Here is a 20,059-nt window from a genome sequence, read left to right on the forward strand (position 1 = left end):
TAAACAAAACATTCCAGGTTCCACCCACAGGTGATGGTATCTGATCTGCTGAATTTTTATTTGTATACATTTTTTTTTTGTAGACAACTAAGTTGTAGCTAGTAATGTGTGTCCTTTTTCAACCTGGTATACATCATATTGACAATACTTGTGGCAAAACAGATTCTTAAACATTTTCAGGACAGACAAAGCAGCAGAGGTGCTCTTCTATTTTGCAACAGCATCAGAGTAACAGAAATTATTGCATGAAATAATGAAATTTTGAAACCAATGAAAGTCTTAGGCATCTGATGGATTATAAACCAGACAATTAAAAATTGCAATACCATCAAGTCCTGGATATACATACTGAGAGTCAAAAACAGAGAGCTTATGGGTTTTGTTTTGGCTGGATTATTTTTTAATATACTGTGAAAATGATTTAATGTCATTTGGGCAGTGTATAAAGTAAACTGATGAAATAGATACTTGTGGTGCTAAGAATTAATATCTAGATGAACTAAAATAATTTTAGGGATAGGTTTGGATCAATCAAACCTGTACGATTTGCCTGTCATTTGCAGCTCTGAAGGTTGTATGTCTTAACTTCAGGTTACATAGACATAGTTAATTTGTTCTAATTGTTAAGAGAACACTCTTTAATAATTTCAGATCAAAAATTTCAACTTATCTCTTCCTACCAGCCCTATTCTCATAATCAATGACACAAACATTTGATTTGCACTATTACTGCTTACCAAGAATGTAGAAAAGATAGTTTGCACCTTAGTAATATGGCAGAATAGATCATGCTGATGCTAATAATGATGCTGATAACATCTGCAAATTGCAAAGGCCAACAGCTAGTACAATGAATTTGATGAGGTTTAAAAATAATGGTAATAATAATAATATCAAGTCTTAAAGATTTGAGGGTGCTAGAAAATCCACTGGAAAATCAGATTCAACTGTGACAACATTGGCAAGAAGAGGGGAGGCAATTTTCGACTCAAAAGGTAATCTAAGCCATTTCCCCAGCCCGGTGTCTATAAGGAAGATGACCAAGAGTCATTATGTCCTAAATGCACTGCATAAAATAGGGTTACCCTCATGCAACCACCCATGAAATGGATCATTTGAGACAGCTGAGTGTTAATAAGAATGGCAGATTTGCTATGCGTCTATTTCTAGAAAACCAGAATCTCACCGCAAGAAGCCGGGGAACAAATAGGCGATGCCCCATTCCCAGAAGTTCCAGCACTCGACAGGCATACTCATTCACAAGCTTGCTTCTTTCATCATGTATATCCTGGGACTTTCTGATGGGTGGTGCAAGCTTGGGAGCTGGGGTTGGGCAAGGCACCCCTTCTTCCATCAGCAAAAAACAGCAAGTATCCAGAGTGAGAAGCACTGTTCCCTTAAGCCACAATTTCACACAGTGGTTATTATCGGAGCCAGCTTTAGGTCTCTGAAAGACCAATACATTTACTGTCTACACCAGGGACTTTCAGGTACAGGCTCAAAAAACAGAAAACATCTTTGCTAAAAAGCACAGAAGAAGCTGGCAATTCAAAAAAAAGACAAAAACTTAAGAGATGGATCTAAAAATGTCTGAAAACAGGGGAAATGGCAGAGAATGATGCAGAAAAAAGGCTGCGATGGCCCAGCCTGCCTGTGAATGTGTGTAAGAGCAGACAGGAGCAGCAGCAAGAGCAAAAATCTCAGGCCAGTTGTAAAGCTGCAAAGAGAAAAAGGATGAGCTCATTGCAATCCTAGATTCGTGACAAGCGTGTCTAAGCTGCTGCTGCCGCCTCTCACTGTGAATCAGTAATGAAGGGGTAGAAAAGGAGGGGGAAGGGAGAGGCGGAGGTAGGTGAATGAGCATGCAGAGGGTGTCTCAGAGGAGAATGCTGTAATAAGAAGCCAATAGTGAGCTCTTGGACAGATGAGCTCCCCTCCCAATCCACCTTCCGTCTACATTAGTCTGACAGCTACCCAAGCCTGCAGACACATTGTAGTCTCAGTGTCTCTTGCTTGGAAGAAGTCAGACTGATAGCCACCCAAAATACTGGCCTCAATAAATATCTGCTTTCAAATAAAGATTCGATCCTGCCTAGGCATACCAAAGCGGAGGGAGAGGAAGGGAGGGGAGACCCATCAGTCCCGCCCAGATTGCTGTACGAATGCAAGACCAATGGAAGAACAAAACAGCTGGGCGCTACTGATGCATGATCATCGGAAATGGTATAGACTGTATTCTCTGTACAGCACTAAGTTACAGCTTCCATGGTGGAAAAGCTTCAGAGCAGCCGTGTGTGGGGAAATGGAGAACTGCTCTGAAAACATAAAATAAACATACTGGGTAAAAGGAACAATACTGATTGGAAAATGTGATGTAGCAAAACTGTTGCATACTTAACTTCAAAGGATAGTTTCATTGTATATGCAAATATTATTAGTATATGGGACATTTAACCCACGTTTCACAATACTGATTTTTTTTCTGAAATTGCTAAACATTCAGATGTAAATCTAATCTAACAAATTTAAAGTGCCAGATTATTTAGACTTCATTTTCTTTTCTTCGTTGTAGATAATCTGTTGTCTATAAAGACATTATATTTGTAATCACCTTGTTTTTAACAACATCTGTATTTCACATTAAAGAGCCTATGGCCTGTCGATAACCCATGAGCCACATATTACATGCCCATATTGCCATGTCACAGATTTCAATGTGGCTGGGATAAAATCAGATGTCTCTGTCTCCTAAACAAAGATTCTGCTTGATTTGCTTATATTAGCCATGACCCAGACACACACAGTCACCACAACCATGTGTACCATAATTTACCAAGCATTCACCTCAATAAGGGGAATGCTGGATTCTGCATATGAAACTGGTTTTATGTATATTCTGGGTGGTGAGTGGACTTTTTTAATTAAAAAAAACCACCCCTCCAACCAGCCCTGCCCCAATTTGGGGGGAAAAGATACACCACCATCATGTGACTAAAGAAGAACATCTAAAACAAAGGTTTATCAACAAGGAGAAATTATTTAGTTAAAGTATATTAAATTCCAGCATATCGCCGAAGACAAACATAGATGAAGACTGGTGATTTTCTGGAATGGAGCAGAAATTATCTTATCAAAGAGTGATTACAAAAAGTAGTATGGGTATAGCACAAGATCAGATAACCATAAACACCTACATGCAACAACTCTTCAGAAAACAGTGTTGTGGATTTGCTGATTATTGTAAATGAATTTTTCACTATAGTTCTGTCTAACTTTACCATATAATTCTTGATTCCATTCCTAAGCTTCATGCCATTGCTAATAGGATAAAATCACAACAATTCTACTTATATCAAGGCAGCAGGCAGGTCTGTTCTTTCCCCTAGCTTACTGTTCAGCAAAACCCCAGACTTAAAGGATTAAAATGTAAAGACTCTGAACATAAACTTGCCCTATGTGATTAAGATGCCATTCTATTTCTTGTTAACCCTGAAACTTCATTAAAATAATAACCCACCCTTCACCCTAAGATTGCAGGCCAGGCTGCAACCATTAAAACACAATGTTAAAAACAGTTTAAAACCACTGTTTAAAACCACTGTGAATAAAGATCCTCTCATCCATGACGTGATTACGGATGAGAATGCCGATCTGGCCTGCATCAGTGAGACCTGGGTGGATGAGCAGGGTGGAGTTGGTCTCACCCAGATGTGCCCACCTCGGTACTCAGTGCAGCATCAGGCAAGACTTGAGGGTCGGGGAGGGAGAGTTGCTGTGGTCTATAGAGATATTCTCTCTCTCTCTCCTTGTCCAGTCCGGGGCGGGAAGAAATCTAGAGTGTGTGTTCCTGGCGTTGAGCAATGGGGACAGATTAGGGATTCTGCTGGTTTACCACCCGCCTTGCTGCCCAGCAGTCTCCTGCCTAAGCTGACAGAGCTGGTCCTGGAGGCGGTGCTGAAGACTCCCAGACTGTTGGTTCTGGGGGGCTTCAACATCCATGCTGAGGCGACCGGCTCTGGGGTGGCTCAGGACTTCATGGCTGCCATGATGACCAGGGGGCTGTCCCAACATGTCAATGGCCCAACACACGTGGCAAGCCACACTCTGGACCTTATTTTCTCAACTGGGCAGGAAGAGGGTGATCTGAGGGATATTGACATCAGTCCCTTATCATGGTGAGATCACTTCCTGATGACATTTAGGCTCTCTGCACCTTTCCCCCCCGCAGAAGCAGGGGACCTATTAGGATGGTCTGCCTTCAGAGACTGATGGAGTCAATGGGCTTCCAGACAGCTCTGGGGGATTTCCTGCCTGATAGGACTGGTGCTCCTGTTGAAACACTGGCTGACCCTCTGGAACAACCGAATGGCTCGGGGCAGTGACATGATCACTCCTATGTGCCCTTTTTCACTTTGTGGAGCCCATTTGGCTCCCTGGTATACTGGAATACGAGTGGAGGAAAAATCCGGTTTAATGCAATTGAACACTTGAGGGCTCATCATCAAGTCTACCTAGTGGCAGTGAAGGCTGAAAAGAAGGACTACTTTGCTTCCTCCATTGCATCCTCATTGTGCCATCCAGCAGAGCTTTTCTGGGAATGTGGAGGCCTGTTACAGTCTGGCCCAAAGGAGGTGGCAGAACTAACAGCAGCTCACTGTTACTTGTTTGAAAAGCATTTTGAGGATAAAATTGCTTGCATCCATTGGGACCTTGCCTCCGCTGTTACAGCAGATGAATCTCAAGGGGTGTCTAGAGCACAGTCTAGACCTGTTGTGTTGTACGAGTTTCAGTTGGTAAGCCTCAATAATGCAGACAAGAGAATGCCCACTCTTGGGCCGTCACCACCCTGTGCTAACATCCTATTTCAATTGCAAACTGAACTCAACCACCCAAGTTCACTAATAGAAAGAATGGTTAAAAAATTAATTTAAACCTACACCCCACAAACTAGGCGGCAATTAGAGGGGGGGCAGGGAGGGGTGATGGTGAGAGCAAGAAGAGGAAACTTCAAGTATGGAAAGGAAGAATGAACCATCTTCTTCAACCCCATAACAATTTATAGTAAGTCTGCTGGAGGGGGGAGGAGATCAGGGATGGTGGGCTGCATGATGTTAAGTTAGGAAAACTCCCCATTCCATTTACCACTTTCCAAATGCCTCCCACACCAATCTGCTGTATAGCTATAACACTCTCATATTTAGATGGTGGTGGGAAGACTCTGAACATGAATCACACTTGCGCTCTGATTTCTATAACAGCCTCCGCAAAGTACAGAGTTCCTGGGTGAATGGCTGAGCTTAAAATATAAAACTGGATCTCAGGAAAGGTTTACATATACTATCGCCTTAAAAACTTATTTGGTGGCACAGTCTTTAGTAACCAAGAGCCCACTTCATCAGATAGGAACACAGGAAGCTGCCTTGGTTCATTAAGGTCAGTATGATCTACATCAGCATCTCCCAATGTGTGTGTCATGTGCAGGTGTGTCACGGGTTTTTTAGGCAAACCCCAAATACTTACTGTGTGTAATCCTTAACTGGTATGATAAAAACTTCTTAAAAACTTTTGTTTTGTTGCGACATTATGCTGCATTGTCATTTATAACCAAACACCAGAATCACTCAAGTCTTCATTTTAATACTTGAGAACTGCTCCCAGGCAGCAGAGAAGACCTAAGGTCCAAACTTCATGTGACAGTAAGTTCAAGGGCTTCCAGTCAGAATGAACTCAGGCTTGCAAGAGAGGTTAAAAATAATTTTGAAAGGTTTCTTCGGCAATGTTGAAACAAGAGGAAGAACAAGCAAGTGGTAAGTCCCTTGCATGGAGAAGATGAAGAAATGCTATTGGGTAACAGAGAGAAGACAGAACTGCTCAACACTTATTCTGCCTGTCGTCACCCAACAGGAAAGCAATGCCCAATCTTGTGATAAGGAGGGAGCTGCAGCCCAAGATAGGAAAAGAGGCAGTAAGGGAGCACCTAACTACTTCAAATGAATTCAAATCTCCAGGGCCTGGTGAACTGCACCTAAGGGTACTAAAGGAGCTTACTGATGAAATCTCAGAGTCTCTGTCTATAATCTTTGAGAATTCTTGGATAAGATAAGATAAAATAAGGTCCCTGTGGACTGGAGGCAGGCAAATGTTGGGTCCATATTCAAAAGGGGGGGGAGAGAGAGAGAGAAGGCCCAGGTAACTACTGACCAGTGAGCTTGACATTGATACCAGAGAAGGCCCTAGAACACATAAACAGTCTGTGAGCACTTAGGAAACAATGCTGTGATTACCAAGACTCAGAATGGGTTTCTCTGGCAGAAATGACCGGCAGAATCCGCGACCAAGAGAAAGAGACTGTGGAAGAAGATTGGAAGAAATTTAAGATGTATCTTAAGAATTATTATAAAATTGAGGAGTGTTAAAATGCTGAGGGAAAAGAAGACGTAGAATTGCAGCGAAAAATTGGGTTTAATTTTAGGGTGGAATAGAAAAAGAGAATGAATTTATATTTAATTGGGCAAGAAAGGTTGCTGAATAATGGTACTAAATTAAGGATGCAAAAAGGGAAAGGTATGGGGAAGTCCGGGAAAAGAGGGTTATGGAAATAAGGTTAAGAAAATATGAGTTTTTTGTTTGTTTGTTTTTTATGTTGTTTTTTGTTTTTGTTAAAAAATTGGAAATCAATAAAAAATTTTATGAAAAAAAAAAAACAGAATGGGTTTCTCAAAAACAAGTCATGCCAGACGAATCACAAGTTTAGTAGATCAGGGAAATACTGTGGATGTAGAATTTATGTTTGAAGACCCCGATGGAGGACATTCTGCCCACCTTTCCTTTCTCCACTGACAACTTGGGGGGGGGGCTGTAGGTTACAACATCATCCACCACCTCACATATGGTTAGAGCTTCCTTTCCCCAACTTAGAGAGTTACCTGTAAACTGAGCTTTTTGTCTGCTAAAGTGAGGGCAGGGGGCATCTGCTATTCTTGTTCTGTCTGTGCTCCCTGCGCGCGCATGTGCGCGCGCACCCCCCCCCCAACCTTTCCTTGCTAGTTTCCTGGAGTGATATTTTCAGTTATTTTTCAGGAGGTCTCTTTTCAAGGATCATTTATGGGTTGAAGAATTGTCTGCCCTGCCAGTTAGTCTGGTGAGAGGGAGGACTCCTCCCCTTGTGAAGTACCCTACCTGAACCTCCAGTAGGAAATGTCACCCCTATTAGGAATATCCCCTATAAGGATCTTGAAACAGACATTCACAGTGAAACAAATGGCACTCTGCTTATATCTCAGTCTCCTTGTGCCTGACTACCACTTCAAAAAGGCACTGGAGAGTAAACTGCAAGCAGGACACTGATACACTTATTCCATACATCTGCTTCATTCAATATAGTATTTCATTCTATCTAGTGCCCAGCTAGATGCAACAGCTCTCATCCCTTTAACAAATATATAGTCACCCAGGGGGGAAATGAATATAATATAGTGCTTGTTCCCCAAAACAGCCAGCCAAGGCCCACAACCAAGGACATAGCAACGGAGATCTCACTTTGCTCTACAATTGCTACTACTTCCTTTCGACCTCTCCAGTATGAACAGCAATGCTTGTCTGCTAAGAGACCTTATCACTTTCAGTCAGGCCAGCAGCTTCTTTCGTAGGAGGAAAGGCCACATTCCTATAGCTCTTCTCCGATACAGAATACTTCATATACCTATTTGCCTTCATGAACCTTTCATGCCAAGAAATAGTTTTATAAAATAATTGTTGCTCACGCTGAAGTTTCCTATAATACGAGAACTAGCTTCTGATTCAAATCCCTGTACTGGAATAGACTGCCTGATATAAAACTTCTATGAACTGTATGGGCAGGCTTTGAACAGCCACCTAGCTATGGTGAATAAAAACTACCTCCTAATCACAAGGCAGGGAAGCTTTTATAAATTGGCAGGGAGGCTACCAAGGAGCAACAAATGACAACACAAACATATGTGGTGAGATAGGCTAGTAAAGCTGTTGTGAGTAATTTTTGTCGAGTTATTTGTAAGGCTATGTGTGGACATAAAACCTGGAATAACATAAAAATGACTTACCTTTAGGAGAGCCAGTGCTACATTAAAGATTACATTCAGACCCTGAAAAAGAGAAATAAATGGTATTGATCCTGTTTATAAATTTAAAAAACAGGAACACCCCAAAACACAAATATTTAAGAACTACTTCTGTGACCAAGCAAAATTAACAGAAACATCAAATCAAGCAGCAAAACTGTTCCTAGGCTATTAACATCACTCTACAGCTAAGTCATTATGACTTACCTGTGAAAAAAGTATTTGTGAATACAAAACTAACACATTAAGGAGAAGGCTAGACTAAATAACTCTTCTTATCTAGTTTACTGCATATAGGGTCATTTGTTCATCATTCTGTTGTGTGATCCCCACTTTTAGTTTAAAGCAGAACAGCTCAGGGACAGTGTTTTTGCTTCATCAGGTGTTTATTTTCAAGGAAGGGTGGATTAATAGTAGAAAGAAAGAAAGAAAGAAAGAAAGAAAGAAAGAAAGAAAGAAAGAAAGAGATGCTAGATTAGAATTCTGCCCAAGCACTCACATATGTTAGGCCCACATGGCTCCTCCTCCCCATATGACCCATGATCAGAAACATAAAACTGCAGTGAGTTGCAATTCAGAGTTTGCCCTGAAACCAGGACTGCTAACTATGATTTGCTGCTAAGTGTGATTAGAATATTCCAGTGGCAGAGTGCAGAGGGGAGAGGAAGCAAGTGACCTCAAGGCTCATGATTTAGCAGCCAGCTCTAGTAACTTGCAAATGGTACTGGCCACAGTCTGGTACAAAATTAAACATGCTAAAGTTGTATTCATTTAAACAGGGTCACAAATACAAAAGGAATATTTTTAAATCATATAGTGTAAGCAAACCAGATTTCATCCACTAGATGTCAGAATTGTAACAGTAATTAAACTCCAATAGCCAGCAGCAGTTACTTTACATATCCTGAACAAAATGTGTCACAGGTCTTTACATACAGTACAACAGGGGTCGGCAAGGTTTACCTCGCCTGGGCCGGTTCACTCCAGCAGAGATCCCTCTGTGAGCCGGAACACACGTGTTTTTCCGATGCCGGCATCTGCGCAGATGCGATTTCCAGCGTCTGCACATGCACAGATGTGATTTCCAGCACAGTGGAAGCGAGTCCACGCACCACACTGTGTCGGTTTAGCGCAGCACGCGGGGACTCACCAAGCACGCGGCTCGGTTCAGGGGCAGCTCGTGGGCTGGTTAAATGACCCCCGTGGGCCACTTGTGGCCCATGGGCCTTAGGTTGCCGACCCCTGCAGTACAAGATGATGAATGATAACAGCTCAATTCAAACATAAAACCAAATCATGGTTTGGTGATCAGCATTGTCGCTGTGGGATCACACATTCCCTCTTCCTACCCATGTGGAAGCCTTAGTCATAGTCTGCTGGGCCATACAAATTGGTAAAACACACCTCAATCAATGCCCAAGCATTATTTCTCTCTGGGCTGTTGCAAACATGTAACGTGGCCAACCCCTACCCTACCCCACTCCCCCAAAACGACTTTGTACATTTTGAAAACTGCAGAATGGGTTGGTATCCTCGTAACTACTTAGGTCTCTTTGTTAAAGCTCCTTATATTTCTGTTTGTCACTTTCGTTTAATTAATATACTTTGTGCTGCTGCTTTAGGCCATATACACAAATCAGACACAAACGCCCTTTAGATTTTGAGGAAAGGGTACAATGCCAGTTCTTCTACATACTAGGTTCATTTGTAGGGCTGGGCATTGTCAGGTTTTCAACATCACATTATATCACCACACCAACCAAACATCGCAGCCTGGTGATACACCACAATGTCGAAACAACAAGCTGCACTGGCCCCAGCCAGTATGAGGGGCAGAGCGATGACAGCTTCACCCAGCAGTATAACATGAGTGAAACCACTGCTGCTCCTGAGTCCCTCTGCTACTGGCGGCCTGAAGTTGGTAGCAGAGGACTCAGGAGCAGCATCTGTTTTACCTGCAATATACCCAGGTGAAGCCCCCATCACTGTCTGCCCCTCATACCGGTCCTGAGCAATGTATCGCTACATCACCCAGGCCTACTCATTTGTTCATTTATGTCTCTGGGGCCTGCAAATCGTATTAGCAGTGCGCTGCTCTTATTTCTGTATAAGGTCTACGACTCTTTCCAGTCTGAATGTTGAAAAGTAAACTAAAGTGTATGAGGCAAATTGATTTAAACTTAATCGTGTGTATGGGGGTGGCATTTTGAATCAGCTGAAACCACCTTTTTAGAAAGCAGGTTTCTCCTTTAACAAGTAGCCTCAATTATTCAAATAAATCTTATAGCAGAGAAAGGGCATAAAGTCAGAAAAATTATCCCACAATCATTCCAGTTCTTTTTTTTTTTTTAAGGCAACTTTGGGAAGAGGTTATACATAGCACCTTGCTGAATGGAACAATCCACTGCCTTCTTTCCCGACGTGTACTGTTGTAGGGTATCTCCCAAGCTCCCTAAAGCCAATGGGGGGGGGGGTATGATGGGAGGAGAGGGGAGAAAACCCTGTTGCACTAGCAGGAGCCATTGCACTACAGATGGCAGAGTAACCCACATTATTTTAAGACAACAGAGTACTGTATTTTTCGCTCTATAAGACGCACTTTTTCCCTCCTAAAAAGTAAGGGGAAATGTGTGTGCATCTTATGGAGCAAATGCAGGCTGCGCAGCTATCGCTGAAGCCAGAAAAGCAAGAGGGATCAGGACCTCTTGCTCTTCTGGCTTCAGGGATAGCCACGCAAAGCCTCTTGAGCGCAGCCGGAGCGCTCCTCCCTCTTCGCTCAAGAGGCTTTGTGTTGCTTTCTTGTTTCTTGTTTTCCTACTCTAAAAACTAGGTGCGTCTTATGGTCGGGTGCGTCTTATAGAGCAAAAAATACGGTGCGTGTAAGAGCATTCCCATATAATATTCTCATTTAATACAAGTAGTCTTCCTTCAGATCCAATAACAAAAGTAAGATCAAGAGAAGTGGCAATTCATTTCATGCAAAGCAAGACTCTTCAGATTGAAGGTGGTTTATTTTACCTCACAAAGGAGTAAATCAATTATGTGGAAGACCATGCAGAGTGGGAACTTGGCAGTGAAGAGGGTGAGAAACCACTGGGATGCATACATGTGAGCTTCCAAGTTCTGTTTCAAGAAATGGTTATACAAATCCGGAAGCTGCTCCTAGAGGTAAAAGAGAAAGTTGACTCCATCTTCTGCTCTCTGAAGTATTTATTTCTATGCAGGCTTCTAAGAATGAAATACTTCATTACAAATGATAGCATGCCAAAATGCATTTTAAGTTGATACCTGTTTTGTTATCCTGCTGCTTATCCTACTAATATACCTACAAACATGTACATTTTCTTTTGATTCATTTCTGTGACACCTGGAGGGCACTCAACAACACTGGGATGGCGCCTCCTCCGAGAGCAGACATGTAGGGTCCACAGCTAACCAAAAGAACAATTAAATCAGGGTGAGTAATTAAATCACATGTACAGCGGAGGCAAAAGCCACCAACTCCTCCTGTAACTGGTTAGTCTCAGAAGGAAAGAAGGTTCGAGCTCCACACTGGACAAAAGATTCCTGCACTGCAGGGGGTTGAATTAGATGATCCTTGTAGCCCATTCCAACTCAATGATTCTATGAAAAATGCCTTCTGGGAGTCTCAGAAAACAGAAATTCACTATAAGGGAAATTCTATTTCCTCATGTGGATCCCAGAGGAAACTCAACAACACAGGGTTACATTACAGCAGTATACATTCTGGTTTTTTAATATTTTGTTTTTCATCTTCACATTTTACAATATAATCACACATCTGAATTTACAGATCCAAACTGAAACATCCAGTCATCGACCCCACCCCCCGCTTTCTGTGGTTACTTATGTTAAATATTTCCCCACTGCATTTCCAGTTCATATCTCTCTACTAGTCATCATTTATGTTATATTTCAGTTATTCTCACTACACACTTTTATGTCAGTCCTGCTAGTGATTTAAGTTGTTTACAATAATTCTTCAGATAATCAATAAATTTTCCCCATTCTATATCAAAACATCTCTCTTCTTGATTTCTTAATCTTCTGGAAAATTTCGCCATTTCTGCACTCTCCATCAGTTTTTGTTGCCCAACTTCCTTAGTTGGAACCAATTCTTCTTTCCATCTCTGGGCGTACAATGTGTGGGCAGCCCAGCTGCCATGGATGCATACCTAGATAGTTTGCTTTATTCTTTGTGTACCTCTAAATCTATTATTCCTAAAAGAAAAGCTAGGTGTTTTGTTTTTTTTACAAACATTATCTTCAGCATTTTTTCCAACTCATGATATATCATTTTCCAGTATGCTTTTGCTACCTTGCAAGACCACTACATATGAAAAGGGTATCCTCTTTCTCCTTACACTTCCAACAGGTATCTGATTCTGACTTACACATTTTTGCTAATTTACTGGGAGTCAGATACCATCTATACCATCGTCATTTATTTTTCTTTTATCCCATAACATGCAGTAAATTTCATATCAACATTCCACAGTCGCTCCCACTCTGTCATTTTAATATTATGACCAATATATATTCCTCAGTGTATCATTGATGATTTCACCTGTTCATCTTTTGTTTGCCATTCTAATAGCATCTTATACATTTTAGACAATGATTTTTTTTTATTATTATTATCTAACCAGTCTCTTTCCAATTGCAATGTTTGACTCAAAAAACCATTCCTCTTATCTAATTTAAATAGTTCACTAAGCTGATGATACTGCAGTCAACTTGATACCAAGTTGGTAACAGTATACATTCTGGATGGACTTCTGAAAACCAGAAGTTATTACTTTACAATCCTTCACATTTTTTTAATGCTGAAAGCAGAATCTGCTGAGCAAACAGAATAAATTATATAAAACTTTGCAAATGTGTGGACCAAGGCCTAAATGTCCTCAACAGGAAAACTACCCTTGAAAGCTGCCAAAGCAGCTGCCACGCTTAGAGAGTGGGCTGCAATACTCACCAGTAGCCTCTTGACCAAGCTCTGATTGGCCAAAACAACAGATCATGTCATCCTCCAATATATAGTTGCCTTAGAGACTCTGGTACCCAAACATCTATTCAGGAAGGAAATGAATAGGGACTCTTGTTTTCCTAGGGTATGTCATCCTATCTAAATAGATGTGAAGCGTCTTAGTCATACCCAGTTTGTGCCAGTCTTGTTCCTTGGGGTGAACTGACTTAGGGCATAGCCAAAGTAGGGATATTTCCTGTGACACATGGAAAAGTGTATCAGTTTTGGAATAAAAAAGGAATGGGGCCTAGAGGCTACTTTGTATGAAGAAAGCACAGCTGGGAGTTTCCCAATAAGATCTGTACTCTCCAAGCTGACAGAATGGCTCCCAGGAATACTGTCTTATGCACAAGCACTGTCAGTGAACATTTTGGGTCATGACATAAATGGTAGGCCCAGAATGATGAAGACCCAGCTGAAATTCCAAAAAGGAAATCTATGAACTGAAGTGATGGTTAAGGAACCATTTCACATGCCGGACAAAGCAATGGAGCCCTTCTCCTTATAACCTAGAATGCTTGCCAGGGCTGCATGTTGCTGCTTAATGTAGCTGGTACTGAAGCCCTTGCCCAAACCTTTACTGTTTAAATCCTAAAACCTATTTGAAAACTGTGATCCATAGTCTTGCCACTCCCATGAGACTTGCATTTGCAGTGTTTATCTGGATGGTACAAGGTCACATTCCATTTCTTCCGCTGTTTACTGACTACCATATGAGCTGAAGCCATAAATAACTCACAGAGTGTGTATCCAAACTGTGCCATTAAAATTCCCCTCTGGAGTTCTTCCTCGGCACACAATTGAAAGCAAGATCTTCTCTCAAATTCAGCCTCTTTACCACATCTGTTCGGCAGCAGTTCATTCCCAACTGCATTACTCCATCAGCACTCCTAGTCCAGTCCAGGAATAATTTTAAAGTCCATTCAGCCTTGGTTTGGGGGGGGGGGTCTTAGTAAAACCGTGTTAAATTCTTTGTTGAGCATAAATCAGAAGCCTTCCCCCCTCTTTTCTGAAGTAACAAACAGAATAGCACAGCAGTGGCTACACATGTCTCTTTCCTTTTGCAGGGGAGGACAAGAAGAAAGGAGACCATTTGAAAACCATAAGAAAGCACAAAGCACCTTGTCCTCCCCCTTCCATTCCCGGCTTTTCTGAAGCTTCAAAGAAAACATTCAGATACCTTCAAAGAAACAAGCCCAGTCCTTTAGGCAGCTGACTGGTTGCAGCATTAGCATTAGCATATGTTGGTCTAGGAGCGCCTCTTGATTAATGTCAATTGTAGAATTATGGAGGAACTAACCACAAATTATGTCGGCAATGGAGGATCGTCCATGGCAAGGACACACTCCCAGGTCGTACCCGCTGTGCATTTCAAGTTGGCAGACACGGGCTTGTGCGGCACAGCAGGATGCAGTGAGCTCCTCAGAACCCACTGGGGAACACTGCCAGGATTTTTGCCTCATAAATCCTGGCTTTCCCCTTCCTGAACCGTCCCTTTGCTGCCTCCAGAGGGCAGTGAGGAGCAGCCACCATTGACTCGTGACGTGACCGGAGACCCTCTTCAAGAAATCTTTGATGGGTTTACAGGTTAAGTCGGAGTAAGCCAGCACCTCTGCCCAAACAGACAGCCCTGACCAAAAATGAATTTGTGACCAAGGTCTGAAAGACTCCAACTGGCACCTCAATCCCCCTGAATAAGGTGAGGCCTCCACACTCTTATTACAGGGTTCTCTAGGTCCACCTTCATAATCTGTGGGAATCACTGCTCTAGAGGTGAGGGCAGCTATAGGTGTATCCACCAGCAGCACCTTCAATTGTGACGTAACCTTGCCAGGGAGAAAGTAATGCCTTCAGGTTTGAGTTTAAAAAGATTAGCCCACTCTGTCTTTCAGATATTTCTGAATGATTCTGGAAAGCAAACCAGGAGACATTTTGGTGGACCTTGCAGGAAGGCTGCATGTGTTCCTTTGGGATACGGAAACCTCTGAAAGCTGGAGAATGAAGCATACCTTTGGCAATAAGGTAGGGAACTACTGAGGTAGGAAGGATATGTTCATAGCTAGAGACTGTCTCAGTATCTTCCTCTAAGAACTCACTCTACTCCCATTCTTAAGGACTGGGGGGAAATGCCAGGGTTAAGTTACTTCCCAACCTTTGATTGTAGTGGGGCGAGAGAGTTTACTTGGTTTTAATTCCATTTCTCATTCCCCTCCATCTGAGTGGGTGGCTTTGAGGTGGCCTTGAGGCTTTGGCTTGCCTTGGTGAACTCAAGATTGCTAAGAGGAGCCTGTGTAGGAGCTGGTGGATTAAGACCTATGACCCCTCTTACATTTCTGTCTGGACCTGCGTCCATTCTTTTTGTATTTGTGCTTTTTTATATTTGTGAATCTCTGCAACTCATAGCAAGATAGGGGTGGGGAGCACCCCTTGAATGTCTTGAGCCACCAATTCCTTCACTGGCCCCAACTCTGGATCAATCTGGAAAGGAGGCACTTGCAATACTCACCCACACCAATTCTTGGCACCAAAAACGTATTCTGTGTGCCGAGTGTCCTCTTACCTAACCTATAGGAGAGGAGAGATGGCTGGACTGCCTTCATTTGATACTGCTTTCTTTGACTGAGTTATAGAACTGATGGGGACTTCCATGATATAACTGCACCTAACCCTGGACTCTCCCACTCAACCCAGTGCTGGGAGTGGGATAAGGATGCAACAGCAACTACCTGTAGTTTCCCTTAAGTGTCCTTGTTACACTTCTCTATCAGGGGAAGAACGGAGAAGCAGAAGTATAAACTTAAATTAAAACTAAAGACAAAAGGTTCTGAATCCAAGGCTGGCCTGATAGGTCAGGGTGGTCTAAACCTCTGGAGAAGCAAGATGTATCCTGCCATTCTGTTCCAGTGGAGACACCATTCCAGTGTTGTCAAATACCCCTGGGGAGGCCCAGGAGAACACTTCAATTATACCAATAAAATGTGAAAGTAAATTTAAAGATTTATCATTTCTTCTTTAGAGAGCAGGAAACTAGGCTATAATAAAGACAACATGATATTTCTGTATGGAGATAACCTTTCATATGAAATAGATTATAATTTTCCAGTTAAACAAATGCAATGAGACCAATGGCAGTCCTTTTACTGGAAGTAACTTCACAAAATAATGTATGCACAAGAAATGCACACTTGTTTCCACACACATCAGTTCTCAGGACAACACTAAAGGTTTCAATGGTCCCCTCCCTTGGTTTAACATTTTTATAATGTAAAGATGAATTCCTGAGCCAGAGCTTACCTGTATAAGTTTCTCCAACTGGTAAAATTTGCTGCGAAGATCTTCTAAGTTGTTTTTATAGAGGTCCCGCAGGCCATAGTCATACATTATCCTCACCAGCACACAGAATGCTTGCTCTTCAGGCATCTGCATGGAAACCATTTAAATGAACAAAGTGGCCCTCATGTGAGCTCTGTAATGCTTTAGCCCTAGAATGTATTGTACATAGAGGATTATATGCAAAGGGTGCAAAGCAAGCAAACAAAAGCATTTCTCTAAATATTGCATTTAGAAATTACATTTGATTTTGTGAACAGCAAGTTCTATTATTCTATAAATTATGGGCATTACAATCCATGCACCTGCCATTTTAGTTATAGTACTAGTGGTGCTGCTGAAGTGCAAGTTGACAAAATACAAATATATTTCAAGGTGAACTCCCTCAAACCTGAAAACAGTCTTCTAAACCTGTTCTATAAGCACAATGGGAGCCCTACCTGATAAAGTGTTTCTGTCCTAATGACAGAGAATAAAGCTAACAAGCAAGTTAAGCATTTGTGCAAGTTTAGAAATGGAGCAATAAGACCAAGGCAGTCAACGTTCCACCTTCTGATCTTACAAATTCCAGGTTCCTAAGTAAACAAACTCAATAAATAACAATGACAGATATAAAGGTAGAAATCTAGAAGTGTGAGCGCTGTCCATTGTGTTTCATAGAGGGCTACAGATCCATGTACTCAAAACTAACTTTCTCAGGAAAGGAGCATGAAGAACTGAAGCAAATAGTGGTGACAAGAAACGAAGTTATAGGCTTTATAGGCAAATGAAAATCTAAGCAATCATTGGGTCCTAACAATATCTACCTGAGAATTCTTGAAGAACTCAAATATGAAATTGCTGAAAACCTTACAAAAATATATAACTTGTCTCTCAGATCAGTTTCCATACCCAAGGACTGGAAAGTAGTAAATTTATCACCAGTTTTTAAAGGGGGATCCGGGGGGATAGTTAGCTTAATATCTGCTCTGTGAAAACTGGTAGAAATAATTACTGAATATAGAATTATCAAGCATAAAAAAATATGTTTTGTTGAGGAACCAACATAGGATTTACCTTTGCACAACCTATCACAAAAATGTTTTACAGTTTTAGGGAGCATAAAGAGACAGATGAGCCAATACATAATGTGCCCCATGGCTTTCAGTGTTAGATACAACTTGCCAAAGACTCCCGGGTAAGTTTTGCAACCATGGGATGACAGGCCCTCTTGCGGATCAGAAAAAGGTTAAAGAGTAGGAAGCAGAGTGTAATAATAAACGGGCAATTCTCACAATGGAGGGGCATATACAAATGTGGAATGCGTATTACGTAGCACCTGTAACAGTACCAGTTCTGCAGATCAAAGCAGTCGAGTGGGCAAATATGGGAGTGGGAAATGGAAGAAGCTAGAGGCAGCTAATCAAAGAACAAAGTAGTCCTGTTCTAGTTTCATTCTGGACAAAAGGAAGCAGCAAGAAAAGAGGATTAAACAGGAAAGGGAATCTTACAAGTATTTGAGATATGGAAAGCAAATATCTTTTAACTGCTTTGGCTCATTAAGCAAGAACATCATTTCCATGGTGTACTCACGTGCAGCAGCAGAACAGCAGCTAGAAAGGAATGACCCTGACAATAACCAATTTCTTCATCATACACTGAATATGCCTGTAATAAAAATACAAGTTTTATTACAATAGTGAATAATGTCAGTCCATGTTCACAATTCAGGTGATGGTATGAGGTCTTTCCAGAATGGCCTGTTCTAGTGCTTTATTTAAAAAGGTGTAAACTTAAAACTTAGCCTGCAACGCTCCACTGCTATGACAGACTAGGGTTGGACACTGAAGTTGCAGGCAGTTGTCATGACTTGTCCACAAAGTGTTAATATGTTAAACATTACATTACATAAGCCGGCATCAATGGATCAGAGGGCCCTTCCCAGCCCTTGTCCATCCCTCAGATAAGGGAGTAGCTGACAGGCAGACAGCATCAGAAGCCTCTCCTTCCCCAACTAACTGAACCAAAATGAAGGCTTCAAAGTTTGAAAGCAGATAAACATGTATAAGCTCATTCTTGCAGCAACTAACAATTAGTCCAGGGGTTATCTTGACTACCAATTTCACCATTTTGAACTACGCAGGCAGCTGTGAATCTACCGCAGCAAAACCCTGCAGTCATCTGGCACTGGTTTTTATCAGTGAGGGCATACTTAATCACTTGCATCGGATAAATTAAGATTCCTGCCCCAAAATATTATGCAACTATAAACTATAAATCTTATGGTATCTTAAAGACTCTTGGCTAATGAAGATACCTTATGCACCAGGTGAATTACTATTACCCCTAATAAATACTATTTCCATTAGAAGTAGGGAGCGGGGATCACAAAGTGTCATGGACTGACACCAAGGCAGGAAAAGTTCACTGAACAAATGAAAGGAAGCAGCAATTAAGTATATGTGTGTGTCAGGGAACTGCCATCAGAGCAGGTGGTGGAAGGGCTCAAGGAGGTTAGGAGAGACTTAACAGAAGAGGAAGGAACCAGCAGGGGGAGAGAAGGAGCTCCAAGGGAAAGGGAGTCGGAAAAAGGGCTCTGGGACACTTCCAGCGAAAACAGTGAGGAGGTTTCAGGACCTCCTATAGGGACACCCACACCTCGCCGGAAACTGTCACGCCGAGAGTCCAGAAGACGCGTTTCCGTTAAGGAGCTTTTATGTTGGAGGAGATTCCGCAGACGCCCACTGTCGGATTCTGCCAGCGACTGAGGGAGCCATGCTTAAGGGCTCCGCTAAAGACAGAGTTTTGCTAAGCTGAGCAAACCCTGAGGGACTAAGCTTTTACGCACAAGCAGCTCATCATCCCATCACAGTGTGTGCATGCAGATAAATCTGAAAGCACGATTCAGTAGATAAAAACAGAATACATGCACACAGAGGAGGAACTCAGGAAGGATGTCTAATGAGTTGGTTAACAGGGAAGATTTTGGATGCAAAGTCTGCAAAGTGGTAAAGGGTGAAGGCAGCCTACACTTTGGGAGATACTGCAAACATATAAATCCTTCCTCTCAAATGCTTTTTAAAACAAAATTATGGTACTATTATTCATGATTTTGCTTGGATAAAGTTTAAAGTTAGGGGATGCGGTTGGCATTGTGGTCTAAAACCACTGAGCCTCTTGGGCTTGCCAATCAGAAGGTTGGCAGTTCGAATCCCCGCGACGGGGTGAGCTCCCATTGCTCAGTCCCAGCTCCTGCCCACCTAGCAGTTTGAAAGCACAACAAAAAAAGTGCAAGTAGATAAATACGTACCGCTCCGGCGGGAAGGTAAACAGCGCTTCTGTGTGCTGCTCTGGTGTCGGTGTTCTGTTGCACCAGAAGCAGCTTAGTCATGCTGGCCACATGACCTGGAAAAAATTGTCTGCAGAGCAGACAAACGCTGGCTCCCTCAGCCTGCAAAGCGAGATGAGCGCCGCAACCCCAGAGTCATGTGCGACCTTTAAAAAATTTTGATAAGCCGAAGTACAATATTTACTCAAGTCTAATGCACCATTGAATCTAACATGCACATCAATTTTCAGAACCTTGAAACAAAAAATATTATTT

At 42.0% G+C, this 20,059-nt stretch overlaps 1 protein-coding gene across 4 annotated transcripts in view; it reads right to left on the reverse strand.

Moving 5' to 3' along the window:
* The window catches only part of RABGAP1L (RAB GTPase activating protein 1 like), a 143,292-nt gene that overhangs the window by 51,733 nt on the left and 71,500 nt on the right, over positions 1-20,059 (reverse strand). For 3 of the 4 annotated variants that reach the window (XM_079981223.1, XM_079981225.1, XM_079981224.1), the window contains exons 15-18: positions 18,049-18,123; positions 16,441-16,566; positions 11,118-11,261; positions 8,082-8,123 (exon numbers count right to left, since the gene is read on the reverse strand). In XM_079981223.1, coding sequence (XP_079837349.1) covers positions 8,082-8,123; positions 11,118-11,261; positions 16,441-16,566; positions 18,049-18,123 — 387 coding nt within the window. Of the gene's footprint in view, positions 1-1,186; positions 1,751-8,081; positions 8,124-11,117; positions 11,262-16,440; positions 16,567-18,048; positions 18,124-20,059 lie in introns of those variants that run through there. The other variant, XM_079981226.1, reaches the window with a different exon arrangement.

Source organism: Podarcis cretensis, assembly GCF_951804945.1.
Source record: "Podarcis cretensis genome assembly, chromosome: 6".
Taxonomy (NCBI): Eukaryota; Metazoa; Chordata; class Lepidosauria; order Squamata; family Lacertidae; genus Podarcis; species Podarcis cretensis.